This window comes from Myodes glareolus, chromosome 7, assembly GCF_982192425.1.
Source record: "Myodes glareolus chromosome 7, mMyoGla1.1, whole genome shotgun sequence".
Lineage (NCBI taxonomy): Eukaryota > Metazoa > Chordata > Mammalia > Rodentia > Cricetidae > Myodes > Myodes glareolus.
Window position 1 is genome coordinate 57,919,482 of NC_142032.1, and position 16,781 is coordinate 57,936,262.

The 16,781-nt window shown below is 51.9% G+C and overlaps 2 protein-coding genes across 2 annotated transcripts; both read right to left on the reverse strand.

The window, feature by feature from the left end:
* Positions 1–250: 250 nt before the first annotated feature.
* On the reverse strand, positions 251–1,935 carry Cdk2ap2 (cyclin dependent kinase 2 associated protein 2). The gene is made up of 4 exons (XM_048458367.3): positions 1,754–1,935; positions 1,342–1,442; positions 1,122–1,254; positions 251–753 (listed from the first exon to the last, which is right to left on the reverse strand). The coding sequence occupies exons 1-4, from the start codon at positions 1,833–1,835 to the stop codon at positions 686–688; spliced, it is 384 nt and encodes a 127-aa protein (XP_048314324.1). The 5' UTR covers positions 1,836–1,935; the 3' UTR covers positions 251–685.
* A 9,977-nt stretch (positions 1,936–11,912) lies between these two features.
* On the reverse strand, positions 11,913–16,781 carry Cabp2 (calcium binding protein 2). The gene is made up of 6 exons (XM_048458344.2): positions 16,376–16,781; positions 14,249–14,279; positions 13,437–13,571; positions 12,899–13,008; positions 12,635–12,782; positions 11,913–12,105 (listed from the first exon to the last, which is right to left on the reverse strand). The coding sequence occupies exons 1-6, from the start codon at positions 16,535–16,537 to the stop codon at positions 12,080–12,082; spliced, it is 612 nt and encodes a 203-aa protein (XP_048314301.1). The 5' UTR covers positions 16,538–16,781; the 3' UTR covers positions 11,913–12,079.

A 16,781-nucleotide genomic window follows, 5' to 3' on the forward strand; every position in this document is an offset into this window, starting at 1 on the left:
TGCTTCCAGCTGTGAAGGCAGCCAAGGTCCTGCGCTGCCCCCTGGTGGCACGGCACGATGCAGGCTTCCCCTCTGCTGGGGTTCTGGCCTTTCAGCTACTCCCCCAGCTGGAAGGCGAGAGCCGGAGAAGGTGGCAATGGACTGGGTAGAAAGGAAAACGAGGTTCAAGCAGCCTCCCCATTCCGGCTCTGCCCTCCCCCCTCCTGCCTGGTCTGCTCAGGCTTCCCCAGAGGAAAGGCTCAGAACTGAATGACTCCAAATCATCTTTTATTTATATAAAAAGGGCATATTTAGTAAAAGACACACCAAAAAAAAGTCGGCTGTGGCCCCAGAGACGAGGCAGGGAGACCTGCACTCCTGCTGGAGGGGAAGGAGGCCTGGACTAAGACTTAAGAAGTAAGTGCGTTGTGGTGGGGCCACGGAGAGAAGCAAGCTCCAGCTGGATCAGCACTGTGAGCAGGTCAGGGGTGGGACTCACGGTGGCCTCTCTGCCCACTCGTGCAGAGGAGTCCCGCTTGTACAGCCAACTGGAGGAAGACCTGCTACCTGGCTCCTGGAGGACGCCCACCGAGGGACACAGGACAGGAAGCCCAGGATAGGAAGCAACTTGGGGTGAAGGCCAAGGAGAAGCAGGTGCTCTGCGGTGGCCGGAAAGGTCCCGACGGAAAGGCCAAGGTGCTTCCTGTTACGTGCGGGCGTTGCGTTCTGTCTCTGCCAAGCACTCTCTGACCAGCGCCCGGGCATGGATGATGCCTGAGGTGGGGTGGGGACAGGGAAGTCACAGACAGGGTATCAGCAGCCTTCCACAGCCACCACTCCCACGCTTTTGAGCAGACGCTCCCCCACCCCCTTCCTGGTTCAGCAAGAGCAGCTCTAATCTAAGATGGATGAGATTAAGGGTCTAGCTAACCCTCACATTCATCCTGAGCTCCCAGGCACCTTCTGGGAAACGGACTCAAGTTCATTTTGAAACACCTGTCTGTTTCTAGAGGTTCTGGTTTAATCTAGGCTAGCCCAGGTGTCCGCACTGACTCTAGATAAACTCTCTCCTTAACGAAACGTCGTAGCGTTCAGTGTTTGTGTCCTGGGCAGAGCACGGGCGGGACTGTGGCTTCCCTCACCTCTCTTCAGGCGCTCCATGGCGCTCTTGCTACCAGCATAGGTGGGCCGGATCTCTTTGCCCATCTCCTCTATGACAGACAGCAGGTCCGTGTAGGTGCTCTGAGAGCCCTGGGAACCCGGCGGCTTCATCGCCTGTGTCCAAAGAAAATAGAGAAGTGACCTCAGACCCCGAGGGGATCTCCTGTCCTCCACCATAAGTAAGTTCTTGGCCACACTCACCTGTACATACCCCATGGAGGGCGGCCCAAAGTCGTTAAACAGTGGCCTGAAGGGTGCTGCGGCTCCAGGCACTGAGCCCGACGGCGATGGGACACTTCCGGCTGCAAAAGCAGAGTAAGAGGTCAAAGTGTGGCAAGGGCCTCGTCACAGCTTTCCAAGCCCTGGACCGTTCGCCTGACTATCTCCAGAGGCAGGCTTCTTTCTTCATTCCAAGCTGAACAACTTCAGAGACACACTCCTCCCCGCTGCGCTCCACCTACAAGCTCTCCGTGACCACGCCCACTTCTCAGGCCAGCAAACTGAGGCTGAGTAAGGCTCGCCTAGCAGGCCGCGTATTGCAAAACTCGAGCCGTTTCTCTTCAGGACCCAGACCGCCCGGGCAAGGGGAGCAAGGGTGGAGTTGGAGCCTCACCTGTAGGGACCGGAGTGCCTGGCCCGGGGGTACTGGAGCCGGGGGTACTGCTGGGGGCGGGCGCGATAGGTTTGTAGGACATCCCAACTCCTGGGTACCGCGGCCGCCAGCCGGCCGCTCCTCCGGGGTTGGCTGTCCGGCCGCTCAGCCGCTCTCTGATTGGCAAGCAGGCTGCACGCCCCTGGTAAATAGAGCTCCGGCCGGAAGGGCGGGCGGGCACGACCGCTCCTCACTCTCGATTGGCGCACTCAGCTGTCATTTGAGACGCTTCATTGGCTGAGCCCAGCCCCCGCAGGCCGCAACCGCTGCTGATTGGCCTCCAGCTTCCGGACCTCGCACCTGTCTGCCCCGGATTGGGCGGTGACTGCCGCCCTCCTCAATTGGCGAGTTCGGGGCCCGGGCCGGCGCGCTTTCAATCCGATTAGTCCTGAGGTTCGAGAGGCGGGGCCTCGGCAGCGGGGCCACTGTGGTCCTCGCCGTTCGCTCCGGTGGTGTGTGGCCGGGCGCCGGACACTCTCCGTTCTCACCGTCTCGCGCCTTCTCTCTGCTGAGGGCACGAAAGGCTGCAGCTCCTACAGTGTGAGCCCTCCGCCCCACCCCGGGCGCTTTACGTCACCTTTCACCGGTTCAGCACCCCCCCTTTTCTGGCTGTGCGCATGCGCGCGCCTCAGGCCTTCATTTGTTCCTATGACAACGGGTCCCTTGCCAAAGTCATCGCTACGCTTCTCTGTGTTGGTTTTAGTCTTAGGTCTAGGCAGGTCCTGGGTGCAAGACAGCCAACGACATCCCTCGAGACTTGCACCCTAAGTCTTTCACAGAACATGACAGGGCGTCCCGGCATCAAGGACTGCTTTGAGGCAAGCAGGACTCGGGTCAAGGCCCTTCCTTGGTTGGAATTTTAGCCCCTCAATAGCGATTTCTCCCGGGGCTCTCTTTTTGGAGGGTTGGGTGGGATTGAGACAAGGTCTCAAGTAGCCCAGTCTGAACTCGAACTCACTGTGTAGCTGAGGATGACCTTTAACTTCTGTTCCTCCACCTCCCAAATGCTAGGCATTACAAGCGCGTGCCACAGAGTTTCTTGCCTTAATATGCCTCAGTTTCCCTTATCTGAAACATGGAGACAATGATCCCTGGAAAGTAAACTAGGAAGTGGGCAGAGCAGGAGAGATGAGAGTTGGCCTCGAGTAGATGAAGCTGAGCTGATTGCTCTACCCGTTCTTCTAATTTCATCTGCTAAGGAAACTCCCACCTGGGTCTGGCCAGCTTGTCCTATTTCCTTTAAATTGATTTATTTTTAAATAAAAAAAAATACTTTATGGGCCGGTTGGTGGTGGCACATGTCTTTAAATCCAGCACTTGGGAGGCAGAGGCAGGAGAATCTCTGTGAGTTCGAGGTCAGCCTGATCTACAAGAGCTAGTTCCAGAACAGCTAGGGCTGTTACACGGAGAAACCCTGTCTCGAAAAACCTAAACAAACAAACAAACAAATAAATAAGTGAAAATTTAAAAATGAGGCACATGAGTGTTTTGCCTGCATGTATGTCTGCAGAAATGCTGAGCCATCTCCTCGGTCCCCAACCCACTGTTTTACAAACCTCAGATAAGAGGCTGGAGAGATGTCTCAGCAGTTCAGAGCACAGGCTGCCTTCCCAGGAACCCAGGTTAGAATCTAAGCATTCACACTGCGTTTCCAGAAGGCCCAACGCCTGCTTTTGTTCTTAGTGGGCACCAAGCAAACATGTAGTACACAAACAAACATTCAGGAAAACCACACAAGACATGAAAATAAATCTTTTTAAAAACTTATTTTAGGGGCTGGAGAGATGGCTCAGCGGTTCAGAGTATTGCCTGCTCTTCCGAAGGTCCTGAGTTCAATTCCCAGCAACCACATGGTGGTTCACAACCATCTGTAATGAGGTCTGATGCCCTCTTCTGGCCTTCAGGCATACACGCAGACAGAATATTGTATACATAATATATAAATATTTTTTTTAAAAAAACTTATTTTAGAGAAAGAGAGGTTCTCATTATTTACTTCTGGCTAACCCAGAACTCGTTGTATAGACTGGATGGGCCTTGAACTCACAGAGATCCTCTCTGCCTCCCGAGTGCTTGGATTAAAGGCATGCGCCCCAGCTCCCAGTCAAATAAATTTCCTTTTAAAGACTATTAAAAAAACAAACCAGTGGTGGTGATTGCTTTTAATTCCAGCACTTAGGAGGCAGAGGCAGTGGAAGTTCTGTGAGTTTGAGGCCATTCTGATCTACAGAGCTAGTTCCAGGATAGTCAAGGATACACAGAGAAACCCTGTCTAGAAAATCAAACCAAACCAAACAAACAATTCCAAAATTTCAAATTAAAAATAATAATGGGATCAGGCAGTGGTGGTGCACACCTTTAATCCCAGCACTCTAAAGACGGAGGCAGGCAGATCTTTGTGAATTTGAGGCCAACCTGGTCTATATGAGCTAGTTCCAAGACAGGCTCCAAAGCTACAGAGAAGCCCTGTCTCTAAAAAACAAAACAAACAAACAAATAAACATAATAAGCATAATAATAATAATAATAGCATTTAATCAATGTCTCTTCAGAATTCCCAGCACTCAGGAGGCAGAGGCAGTTGGATTTCTGTGAGTTTGAAGCCAGCCTGGTCTACAAGAGCAAGTTTCAGAACAGACTTCTACAGAGAAATCCTGTCTCAGACAAAGAAAGAGGGGGCTGGAGAGATGGCTCAGAGGTTAAGAGCACTCACTGGCTGCTCTTCCAGAGGTCCTGAGTTCAGTTCCCAGCAACCACATGGTAGCTATGAGATCTAGTGCCCTCTTCTGGTGTGTGTGCATGTGTAAATAAATAAATATTTAAAAAAAACAAAGAAAGAATTCTCTAATACATAATTAAAATAAGGACTGGGCATGGTGGTGAGTGCTTGTAACCTCAACTGAGGCTGGAGGATCATGAATTCAGTGCCAGCCTGGACTACTTAAATCCTGTCTCAAAAACTAAAAAATAAAGTACTGATCAGGTTACCCAAGATCTCCCCGTAAGTGTGACAGCAAGACTGCCCTGTGGGACAGACTCCGGTGGGTGGATGGGGGTGTGAGGAGGAGCCACTGTGAAATATCCCTTAATGAATGTCCCAGTCCCCTCTCCTTTCAAACCCTAAGCCTTCCTGCTTCTCCATTGCTCCATATGTTCATCAGCTGGGGCTGACTAATATCCAAACAGAGTGAAATACCATGGACTGAGTGGTTTAAGTCACAGATTAGTTCTGCACAGCTTAGGGGCTAAAAGTCTGAGGTCAGGGTACCAGACTCACGGGCTCCTGGTGTGGGCTTTCTTCCTGACCCCACACAGTGTTTCTAGATAAGAGCCCTGACTTTTGACCTCGTTAAATTTTCACGACTTTCCTCAGAGACCTACCTCCAGGTTCAGTCACAATGGGGCCTCAGTGGTGACTTAAGGGTTCAGTCAATGAGTTTCAGGGAACACAAACATTCAGTCCTTTTAACATCTGTGTTTGGGGCAGTGACAGTTTGACTGAGTGAGTCCTTGCTGAGGAACACAGTGTCTGGGGGACATTAGAACAGACAGTAGTGGCCTACCCAAAGAGCAGACTCTGCTCATGTGGGGAAGATGGCAAAGGCCCCTTGGCCAGTTTGTCAAGGACACCCTTCCCTAGGCCTGGAATTGTGCACGTGTGTGTGTGTGTGTGTGTGTGTGTGTGTGTGTGTGTGTGTGTGTGTAAGTGCAGGTGACTGAGAAGGTCAGAAGAGGCTGTCATCCCCTAGAGTTGGAATTCCAGGTAGTTGTGAGTCATCTAACATGGTGCTGGGGATTGAACTCAGGTCCTCTGGAGCAGTGGGCACTCTTGACCCCTGAGTCATCTCTCCAGTCGCTTTCATTTCCTTTTTTCTTTTTTTGAGACAGGGTTTCTGTGTGTAGCTTTAGAGCCTGTCCTAGAGCCCGTTCTGTAGACCAGGCTGGCCTTGAACTCACAGCTCACAGCGACCCACCTGTCTCTGCCTCCCAAGTGCTAGGATCAAATTTTTTAAAATTACATTTTGTTTATTTACTCTGTGTGTGGGCGCGCGTGCCATGGGGCGTGTGTGATTGGAAGACAGCTTGAAGTGCAGCACCTGTTCACGCCTTCTACCTGATGGGTCCCAGAGAACAAACTCAGCTTGTCAGGCTTGGCAGGAAGTACCTTCGTCCACTGAGCCATTTTGCTGGTTTGTATTTCCATATAAAGTTTTAGGGATGGATAGTTGACTTGGATGTTAAAGGCTAGGTTCACAACCCACCTTATGTTTGTAAGGATTTTTTGTTTTGTTTGTTTGGTTTTTGTTTGTTTTTTTTTTTTTGAGATATGTTTTCTCTGTGTAGCCCTGGCTGTTCTGGAACTTGCTAAGTAGACGAGGCTGGCCTCAGACTCACAGAATTCCACCTGCCTCTGCCTCCTGAGTGCTGGGATTAAAGGCGTGCGCCAACCCGGCCCAGCCATGTAACGTTTTATAGTAGAATGTGGAAAAAATGAATGGATGAGCAAGGAGCCCCCACTACACCCTTGTTAGAGAATCGCCCCTCATCCCTTGTTACCGTTGGCAGCAGCAGCTGTCTGCACAGTTGGTGGGCAGGCAGATAGCACCAGCCCCTGCAGAAGGTCCGTCGGCAACTTCCTCCAAAATTATAGTCGTACTACATGATCCAGAGAATGTATTCCTGGGTGTTGACCCAGCTGACTTGAATATGCCTGTGCCCCCAAAGCCGGTGCAGCTGACTGTCTCCAGCAGTTTGTGACCCCAGCCGGGCAAATGTACTTTCTGTTCCTTGTTAGTCAGCTTTCCACTGCTTTGACGGTCAATAGGAGGAAGGCTTCGTGTGTTTCATGGTTTCAGGTTTCAGTTCTTGGTGGTTTGACCCTGGGTGGGGCCTATGTCAGAGGACACCTGTTCACTTCCTGGGTGTGAGAATCGAAAAGGCAAATGACTCAGGAGCAGTGCCCACATGTCTGGGTCCCTGGTCCTGCCACAGTCAGGGGCTTTGTGGACACCCATGGCCCGTGTTGCCACCAAAGGCCACAGCTATGGCCCGAGTCTGGGCTTTCACTTGTGGTCATGTAGGTGTCCACGGGCCACCACTGGAGCCATGCTGATCTGGGTGGCCTGTACTGCCACCAAGGGCCATGGTGTCGTCCAGGCCCAAGCTTCTGCCGAGGATCGTGTCTGGGTGTGTGGTCCATCTGCAGCTGGGGTCTGTGGCCCATGTCACCCCAGAGGGCCATAGGAACCATGTGTGATGAAATCAGAGAGCCCTGCTGAGCTGGCCCCACCCTTCCCTGCCTCTTGCTGGACACTACAGGAAGAGAGCTGACCCTGTCACAGGAGAGCTGTCCCCCGCACTTGGGAGAAATGGCCTCACCCTTCACCAGGCTGAGGGGTACTGATCCTGATGGCATGGGTCACTGCCCCCGCTGCCCCATCACCTGAGGCCGGCGGCCGCAATGGCCCTGGGTTGGCCATCTAGGACCTGCAGGAGCTTGTGAAGGGACTGGTGCTGTGGAAGGCTCTTAGACTTAGGGCAGCCTCGGAATATCCCAGAAGAATTCTGATGCGGATCCAGTGATGATGGTGAACCAGAAACCAGAGGCCTAGAACCAGACCAGTGACTCACTGCAATGAACATTTGCTAGTAGAGCAGACTGGACTAAAGGATGACGCATTGCTCCCAGTGCCACCAGGACGAATGAAGAGGTGTTGGAGAGGCAGGAAAGATGGAGGAGCGAAGAAATTTTTGTTTTGTTTTGTTTCTGTTTGTTTGTTTGTTTGCTAGGTTGCTTTGTTTGGTTTTTGTTTAATGCTTTTAAATTTTTATTTGGGGAGTTAGGGGAGGACTTGAGGGGATTATTAGGATGCATGATGTGACATTCCCAAAAAATCAACAAGGAAATTATATTTAAAAAAAAAGAGGACTAGTGCCCAGTGACCTCACCTTAGGTGGCGACACATCCTAGAGCTTCCGGCACTCCTGGTGAACAGCGCCGTGAGCTTGGGGAACTGAACCTTCAACAAACACCTGGCCCTTGGGGGAGACAGCCAGGTTCAGACTTTAGAGGTGGTGTGTGGTACATTCCTGTAATCCCAGGGCTTGGCAGGAGACTGAGGATCATTGCTGCGAGTCTGAGGCCAAGCTGGGCTACATAGCCAGACTCTGTCTCAAGAATAATTTACAAACTAAAACACCCTTCACCAGGTGACTAGGAACAGCTGGGTTTAGTAGTGCACACCATTAATTCCAGCACTCGGGAGGCAGAGGCAGGCAGAACTCTGAGTTTGAGCCCAGTTTGGACTACATAGAAAGTTCTAGGACAACCAGATGTTGTAGAGGGGATGCTTGTTGGTTCCCAGCCACCTGGCTAGCTTAGACCTGAAATAATCACACAGAAACTGTATTAATTAAATCGCTGCTTGGCCCATTAGCTCTAGCTTCTTATTGGTTAACTCTTTTTTTTAAAATATTTTTTATGGTTTATTTAACTTTATTTTATGTGCATTGGTGTGAAGGTGTCAGATCCCCTGCAACTGGATCTTCAGACAGTTGTGAGCTGCCATGTGGGTGCTGGGAATTGAACCCGGGTCTTCTGGAAGAGCAGTCAGTACTCTTAACCACAAAGCCATTTCTCCAGCCCCCTTGGTTAACTCTTACATATTAATTTAACCCATTTCTATTAACCTGTGTATCACCATGAAGCTGTGGCTTACTGGCTAAAGTTCCAAACTACATGTGTCTCTGGCAGCTCCATGGTGTCTCTCTGCCTCTGCCATTCTTCCTCCCAGCATTCAGCTTAGTTTTCCCTGCCTAGGTCTGTTCTTCCCTGCCATAGGCTCAAAACAGTTCCTTATTCACTAACCCATAAAAACAACACATAGATAGAAGGACCTCCCACACCAGCCAGAGGTACACAGACAGACTCTGTTTCAAAAAAAAAGTAACTAGATGAATTAAATGTGGTATATTCATACAATGGAATATTATTCAGCAACAAATAGAAATCATATATCTAGCATAAAATTATATAGATAAATCTTTTTCATTTTAATTAATTATATTTACTGGAGTTTTGCCTTCATGTATGTCTGTGCACCATATGCATGCCTGATGCCCTCTGAGGGCAAGAACAGGAATGAGACTGGAGTTACAGATCACTGTGAGCCTCCATATAGGGCTGTGGATTGAGCCTGGGTTGTCTAGAGGACCAGCCAGTGAGAGCTCTTAACTGCTGAGCCATCTCTCTCCAGCCCCATACAATGGCATAGATAAATCTTAAGTGCATGGTGCTAAGTGAAAGAAATGCCTGAAAAAGATACAGCAAGGATCATTCTGATTAAACAGCATGCTAGAAAAGGGAAATTACCCAAAGACTGACCGGAGACTAGCTGTCGGGCTTGAGGAAGGGTCTGGGGTGGGGCAGGGTCAGCGAGTCTAGGCAGTGTTTTTAGGAGAGTGAACTGTTTCATATGATTCTACCAGGGTGACTAGAAGACACTGAATATTTGTCAATGAGCAGACTTCAGTGTGCATACATTTTAAAAATTCATCTAGCAGGGCAGTGGTGGTGCAATTCTTTAATCCCAGCAGAGGCAGGTGGACATCTGAGTTCAAGGCCAGCCTGGTTTACAGAGTGAGTTCCAGAACATCCAGGGCTACACAGAGAAACCTCAACCCTCCCTACCTCTCAAAAAACAAAACAAAACAAAACAAAACAAACAAACAAACAAAAAAACCAACCAAACGAACAAAAACCCAGAGTTCATCTGGGAAGTCAGCAAGCCGAGAATCTAGTTGTTTCACAGACACAGAAGGAGGGCCACTTGGGAGTGGACCACTGCTGACCTGGAAGGCCAAGGGCCAAGGCAGTGAGCATGCTCCCAGGGAAGCATAAATTAGCAACTGGGAAACCCAGACTCACACACAGGCCACCCTCATGGCGTAGACCTACCGTTGGCTCCCCTCCTGACCCACTCCAACTGGGATCTTTTGGGACATCTGGACTAGAGGCCTTTTTGTGGTGGGGGGGCATATATGACCTCTGGGGGATCCATGAACACTTTCAGTGTTAGGAGACACGCTGTGACTAAGACCTTTTCTGGTGACCTTCATCATCCACCCACAGAGGCTTGGTGGGGCTTGGGAGACAGTGGGCAGCGGACCCTGCCTGCTTTCCCCTCGATTGTGGTGGTTGCCACCCTCAGTTCCTGCAGAGACATCTTCTCAGGGGTGATGCCATCTGTGTCAGCTTCTGGAAAAGCCACGGGACTGGGGCTACAGGCTTGGCAGTAGGGATCACTTAATTGAAGATTAAGGATTAATTGGGATCTGCAAGATGGGTGGTGCTGAGGCTGCTGAAGCCAGCCCTGGCACCTCAGAGTGCAGATTCCAGGCTGCTGCTCGGGGAACTGGGGTGCCTGCATGCTCCACTGAGACCACCTTGCGAGGACCAGTGTGCTCCCAACGCCTTGGTACTTTATTTTATTTATTGTGTGTGTGAGTCAGAGGTTGGCAGCTAATGTCTTCTCCAATCACACTCCTCCTCCTCATTATTATTATTATCATTAGAGACTCTATGTAGTCCTGCCTTAGAACTCCCTATGTAAACCAGGCTGGCCTCAAACTCACAGAGATTTTCCTGCCCCAGTCTCCTAAGTGCTGGGATTAAAGGCATGTGCCACCATGCCTGGCTCTCTCACTGAATCTGGAGCCCCTGTTTTGGTAGGCTGGCTGGGATTAATGGTGTGCACTCCCATACCCACCGCTCTTCTTCCGCTTTTTTGAGTCAGGGTCTCACTATATAGCTAAGGATAGCCTCAGACTCTTGACCTTCCTACCTCAGCCTCCCAAGTACTGGTTACAGGTGTGTGTCACTGCATCCTGCTTCTGCCTGAATCTTGATCTTGGGCTTCTGAGTTTCTTGGCTTGAGAGTGTTAAATTAAAATGTCTTCACAAACCGGGTTGTGGTGGTACACACCTTTAACTCCAGCACTCGGGAGGCAGAGGCAGCCAGATCTCTGAGTTCAAGGCCAGCCTGGTCTACAAAGTGAGTTCCAGGACAGTCAGAGCTACACAGAGAAACCCTGTCTTGGAAAACAAAACAAAACAAAAAACAAACAAACAAAAAAACCCAACCAATCAAACAACAACAAAAACACCCAAAAACCAAAAACGGCATTGGATGGAGACCTACAGCTTCCCAGCATCCAAGGGCTAGGACAAGGGCTGTGAAGGCTCTTTGTGCGGAGATCTGGGTGTCTAGTAGAGTGAAGATTTAGGTTATGGATACTAGTAAAGGAAAGGACAGGCAGGTAGTTAGAGCAGGACGGTCCTGATTCCTGCTAGGCAGGCCCTATGCTCAATGCTGACCTAAAAGACCCTCAACCCAGCCAGGCGATGGTGGCACATACCTTTAATCCCAGCACTCCGGAGGCAGAAGCAGGTGGATCTCTGTGAGTTCGAGGCCAGCCTGGTCTTCAAGAGCTAGTTCCAGGACAGCCAGGGCTGTAATACAGAGAAAACCCTGTCTTGGAAAACAAAAGCGATCAAACAAACAAAAAGAGAAATCCTAGCTATCAGACAGAGGTGCCGGTGGGGGCTTCTGCTAGCTACCATCCTCCTGGAAGCTCTGAGCAGCGCCCTCCCAGGCTGTGGCAGTAAGAGATATATGACAGAGCTGGGAGAAGGGCTCTGTCCTGGGTGCTTCAAGCACAGAACTCAGAAGCACTGATGTGTGTGTGTGTGTGTGTGTGTGTGTGTGTGTGTGTGTGTGTGTGTGTGTGAGCGCACGTGTTTACCAGTTCAAAGATATCTGTTTTGGCTTTTGTTTTTGCTTTTGAGACAAGGTAGCCTCTGTCTCCTGAGAGCTAGGATTAAAGGCGTGCACCACCATGCCTAGCTCACAGATACCTTTTATCACTTGCTTTGGACTGGATCCAGGATCCAGAGAGGAAGAAGAGAGGATCTCCATACCCCCTGAACTCACAATTGAGGTGACCCATGGTTAGAAGGCCAGCTCCAGGGGTTGACTTTTGGGGTCACCTGCCAGACCTTCAGGATGAGCGAGTAGGGAAAACTCTTTCTCCACAAGCTGGAAAATGCTTTATTGTCAGAGAACCAGGGAGAGCTAAGGGTGGTGACAGGAGAGGGCACTGTGCCCAGGCAGGGGTGGGAGGAGGCACACAGTCTGATTCGTAATGAGTTTCCAGGAATACATGGGATCCTCTGTGGCTCAGAGGCTGTGGTCCTCCAGGCTGGTCCACTCCAGCTTCTATACAGGCTCATCGAGACATCATCCGAACAAATTCTGCCAGGACAAAGGCAAGGTTTCAGGTCTGCTCTCCTGACCCCATTAGGGATGGCAGATCTGCCTGTCCAAGAGTGGGCTAGACTGGGCTTGAGGAGACCTTCAAAGGCATCTGAGAACCAGGAGGAGGGGCCTCAGCTGCCCAGATTACGATCTTGGCTTTTCCTATTTCGTTATCCTAAGTAAGCACTTTAGCTATCCTGAGAATTGACACAGATTCCTTCTCTCGCCAGTAGGGAGTATAATAGCCCTGCCTCCTTGATCCTCCAATAATGTTTAACCCAGGTCTGTTTAGATCAGAGTTTCTCAACCTTCCTGACACTGTGACCCTTTAATACAATTCCTCACACTGTGGTGACCCCCGACCATAAAATTATTTCCATTGTTACTTCATAACTACAATTTGTTATTGTTATAAATCCTAATATAAATATCTGATATGCAACCCCAAAGGTGTCAAGGCCCACAAGTCAAGAACTGCTGGTTTAGAATCTTCAGGCCATATTTAGCTAAAAAGGGGAGGTGTTACCTTCAAAGTCAACCAAGCCATCTCCATTGAGATCGATGTCTTGGAGTATCTCATCTACCTCCCTCTGGCTGAGGCGCTCCCCCAGCAGAGCCTTGAGGGCTGCCCGGAGCTCCCCCACGCTGATGCAGCCGTCTCCATTAGTGTCAAACTGCGGCAGCATTGATGGTGGCATGGGATCACTGACTGAGTCCCACATCCACTCAGCCCTTAACTCCTGCAACCTCACAGTCTCACCCACCCTCCACCCCTCCCACCCCGGCGCACCTCCCGGAAGGCGTCTCGAAGCTCCCTCACGCCAATCATATCCGCAGTCTCTGCCAACAGCTTGGGACCCATCAGCTCTACAAAATCTTCAAAATCCACCTTCCCACCACCTGAGGGTGCATTCATCCATGAAAGACCCCGGCCTAGCCCCTGACCTGCCTTCTCCAGCCCACCGCCTTCCCTCTGGCCCCTGGTCCCATCCTTCTTGGCACTGGATGGGCTCTCATCCCTGGGTACCAGAGGCTGCATCATCTATAGCTATTGGTGAGAATCGTCCTCAGGCAGGCTCTTAAGACTCACTGTTCTTTCCTGAGCCTGCTCTAGGCAAATACTTCACCTCTCTGAGCTTCAGTAGCTATTGGTAAACGGGGGCGGGGGAGGGAGAAGGGGGGAGTCATGTCATCTTCTCCACTCTCCTAGTAGATTCTTAGGAGGCAGCTCTCCCTTTAATGACAGTTATGCCCTGTGCTCTGGTACAGCAACCTCAGGTCTGGGCTGGGGCTGAAGTACAGGGGTGGGGTGGGTCTGAGGCACGTACTGATCTGCTGTGATATTTCAATGAGCTCCATCTCCGTGGGCATGTAGCCCAGCGTCCGCATGCAGGCACCCAGCTCCCGGTAGCCGATGTAGCCATCCCGGTCTCGGTCAAACTCCTGGAAGGCGACCTGCAGCTCTGCCGGGCAGAGTGAGCTTAGTCCTTTCCCAAACTCTCCCTGGCTGCCAGCTGGGACCAGCCCATCTGTCCCCTTTGTTCCAGTCTCTTTTTGCTCTTAAACCTCAGTTCCTGTTTGCTGTCTCAGGGCTTTTGCACATATGATCTTAAAATTCTGTTCTCTCATGGAATGTTTGGGAAGCATCTACTATGTGTCAATTTCTGCTCTAGGTGATTAAAAAGAGAAGGGGGGTGAGGAAAGCTAGAAAAGCTGTGAGCTCAGGCAGATTCCATTCTTCCCTCCCCAGGTTCAGTGTCACCGACTCCAAGGAGGCTTCCCTGCTCGTTTCTTCCTCTCCAACCCTACACAGCCGCCACTGTAGCTATCTCCAGAAGGCAGGGACCTTATCTGTCGGTTAGCAGTGTTTCCTGGTTCTCAATGAGGGGCCAGGCCCACAGTGGGCAGCCAGAAAGTTGCCAGGCAGATGGACAAATACGAAAGAGGCCCTTGACCAGTGTGGTCACTGAGACCAAGGGATTGGCAGCAGAAGAAGGGAGGGTTTGCCATCCCTCCCTGCCCGGTCTCACCCCATAACCTTCTTACCCTTCCTGGACCCTGCAGAGACCCCAGCCCCAAACCTCCTCTTCTAATATCCATCCATGCCCCACCTCAACTAGCCCCTCCTTGAACTCTTTACCTTCTATCTCCTCTGGTCTCAGCTCCCGGTCCTGCAGGCACAGATGGCTTAGGGATTCCTTGGCACACCCAGGCCTCAGCACCTTCCTTCTGTTGCTTGGGGTTCATCATCCAGCCCACACCACAGCATACCCAGGGCCTGTGACTTATTCTGCCCATTCCTGCTCACCTGCCTGAGTGTCTTGGGGTTCTCTTTTCCTGTAACCTGCCAGGGGACCCTCAGGACCCCTGTTCCCACACTGTCTTCTGAGGTACATAGCTCCTTTTGACAGAGGTAGATCCCAGGGTCAGGCAGAACCTCATATGCAACCCAGCTGTCCTCAGTGTCACTGCAGGTCTGCTTTGCCCACTGTCCCTCTCCTGAGAACCCTGCCACCTTCAGCCATCTTCCCTTGGAAGTACTTACTTTTCTATTTTTGTAGCACTGAAGACGTAACCCTGGTCTTGCTAAAAAGCAAGTGCTCTATCCCTGGACTGCACTCTCAACCCTTGGGTGGATGTTTCTCTGGGTCCCTACCCACCCCCCCATGCCTGGCATGGCTCTAGGGGCTCCCTGAACTCTTAACTTGTTCTGGAGCTACGGCTCTGCCCCCAACCCCGGGGTTGCGTGTCTTTCCTCCGATGTCCTCTAGGCCTCTCCCTCCTATTTAGGGAGCGATGAGGCGAAGGGACCGGGGCAGCAGGCTGGCAGAGAAGTGACTGTACATACGAGCTGGGTGGCGGCGATGCTGGGTCGAAGAAAGATGCAGGCTGGCCCCACCAGGCTGCCAAGCACCGTGTAGCCCTGGGTGCCCTCCTGCTCCTCAGCTCTGGGGCTAGGGCCGGGATTGGGGCTCCCTAGGGGGACTCCAGGCCACTGCCAGTGTTCCTGTGGCAAATTCAGCCATAAGCTGAAGCAATGCCCGTCTCCTGCCCCCCCACCCCAACCCCTCTCCAGCTCCTTTCTCTGGAACCCAGCTCCTGGCAGAGGGGGCGGGGCCTCTGAGAACACAAGCCCCATTAACTCTCTAGGCTGGAAAGGTTCACCCCTAAGAGGTGAGGGCCTCTCCCAGGTCCTTGAGGAAACCTGTGGCCTATGGCCTCTAACTCTGGTCACCCTGGCCAAGGCTGAGAGAGTAGGGCCTGCCCAGAATGGGCAGCTGAACTATCAATTTAGCAGGGGAGTCCCAGCCAAAATCAGAGGGGCTGTTTGTCCAGGAAAACATCTCCTTGAAGAAAAGCATAGAAATGTCCCCTCTGTCTCCCCTGGAACCCACGGCCCTCTCTAATCCAGTCCAGTACTCCTAGGTCTCTGGCTACTGCCTGTGCAACACATGGGACCACCCAGGTTTCTGGCCTTAGGTCTCCCCTTCATCTTCCTACCTTAGGCCCCCGGCGCCAGGGCCGCTTGGCACAGTTCCCCATGGGTCCCTGAACCATGCCAGGTCCTGAGTCCTGGGAGGATGCTGTGGATTCTGCCAGCCTCCTGCTCTTTCCAGGGACAGCCTGGGAGCACTGGAGAGGATTTTCCTGGGGTTTTGTGGGCAAGATCGGGGCGGGTGGGCAGGCGGGGGGCCCTGGGCCTGGGGCTTGGGCCCTAATCCAATCCGGGATTATCTCAGAGAATCTCTGCAAGTAGGGGGGTACTCAGAGTCAAGGCCCCCTGGAAGGCACAGCCTCCCGGAACTTCCTCAGGAGGGTCTTCTGAACACCGCCCCTCTAGCCCTTCTCCTCTTAGCCTTGCACTAATCTCCCCAATCAGCACCTTCAGAAGCAGGCTTGGATCCCCACGGAAGGAGCTGGCACCCCATGCCTGGGTCAGCTGGAGCCCAACTCTCCCAGAGTGACCACTGGGGACTGGAAGATGAAGTCCTCGGAGAGAGAGCCTACCTGCTTTTACCTTTGACCGGTCTGAAGTCTGTGGCCAGGAACCTGTCTCCATTCAGGGCTCTTTCACCCTGTAATTGGACCAGTGCTCGATACCTTACATAAAGGATCACTCTGGGTACTGGATCCCTTAGTATCCACAGAGATGGGTCCCCTAGCTTCTTCTCAACCCTCTGGTCACCTGTGTGTGTACTTGGCCCTGGGTCTGTCTTATATCCAGCTGGGATGTGGGCTCCCCTAAAGGACGGTTCCTGCCCCTTACCTGCCCATAGGCAGCCTGCACCTGGGCCTCCAGCTCACGGAGGAGGGCCCGCCTGCGGGCAGTGGGGCTGGCTAGGTCCTGGCTGGGTCCTGGAGTGTCTGTGGATGGGCTGGAGTCCCCTTCAGGGAGGCTGCCATTTGCCAGGCCCTCAGGCAGGGCCATGGCCCTGGGTGTAGCACCTTTTCTGTTCCTGCTGGGGCTGGTTGACCTGCAGGAAGGAAGCTCAGAGGGAGGTGTGGATACGGTTTCCCTTTTGGCTCTGGGGATTAGTAGAGCCCGACTCCCCTAAAGTCACTATCTTCTTCCATTGCTGCTCACATAGCCCATCTCTGAAATCTTCATCTTCCTCCTATACCACTTCCCGGCCTTCACAGACTGTACCCTAGATCTCCTCGCTGACCTAGGT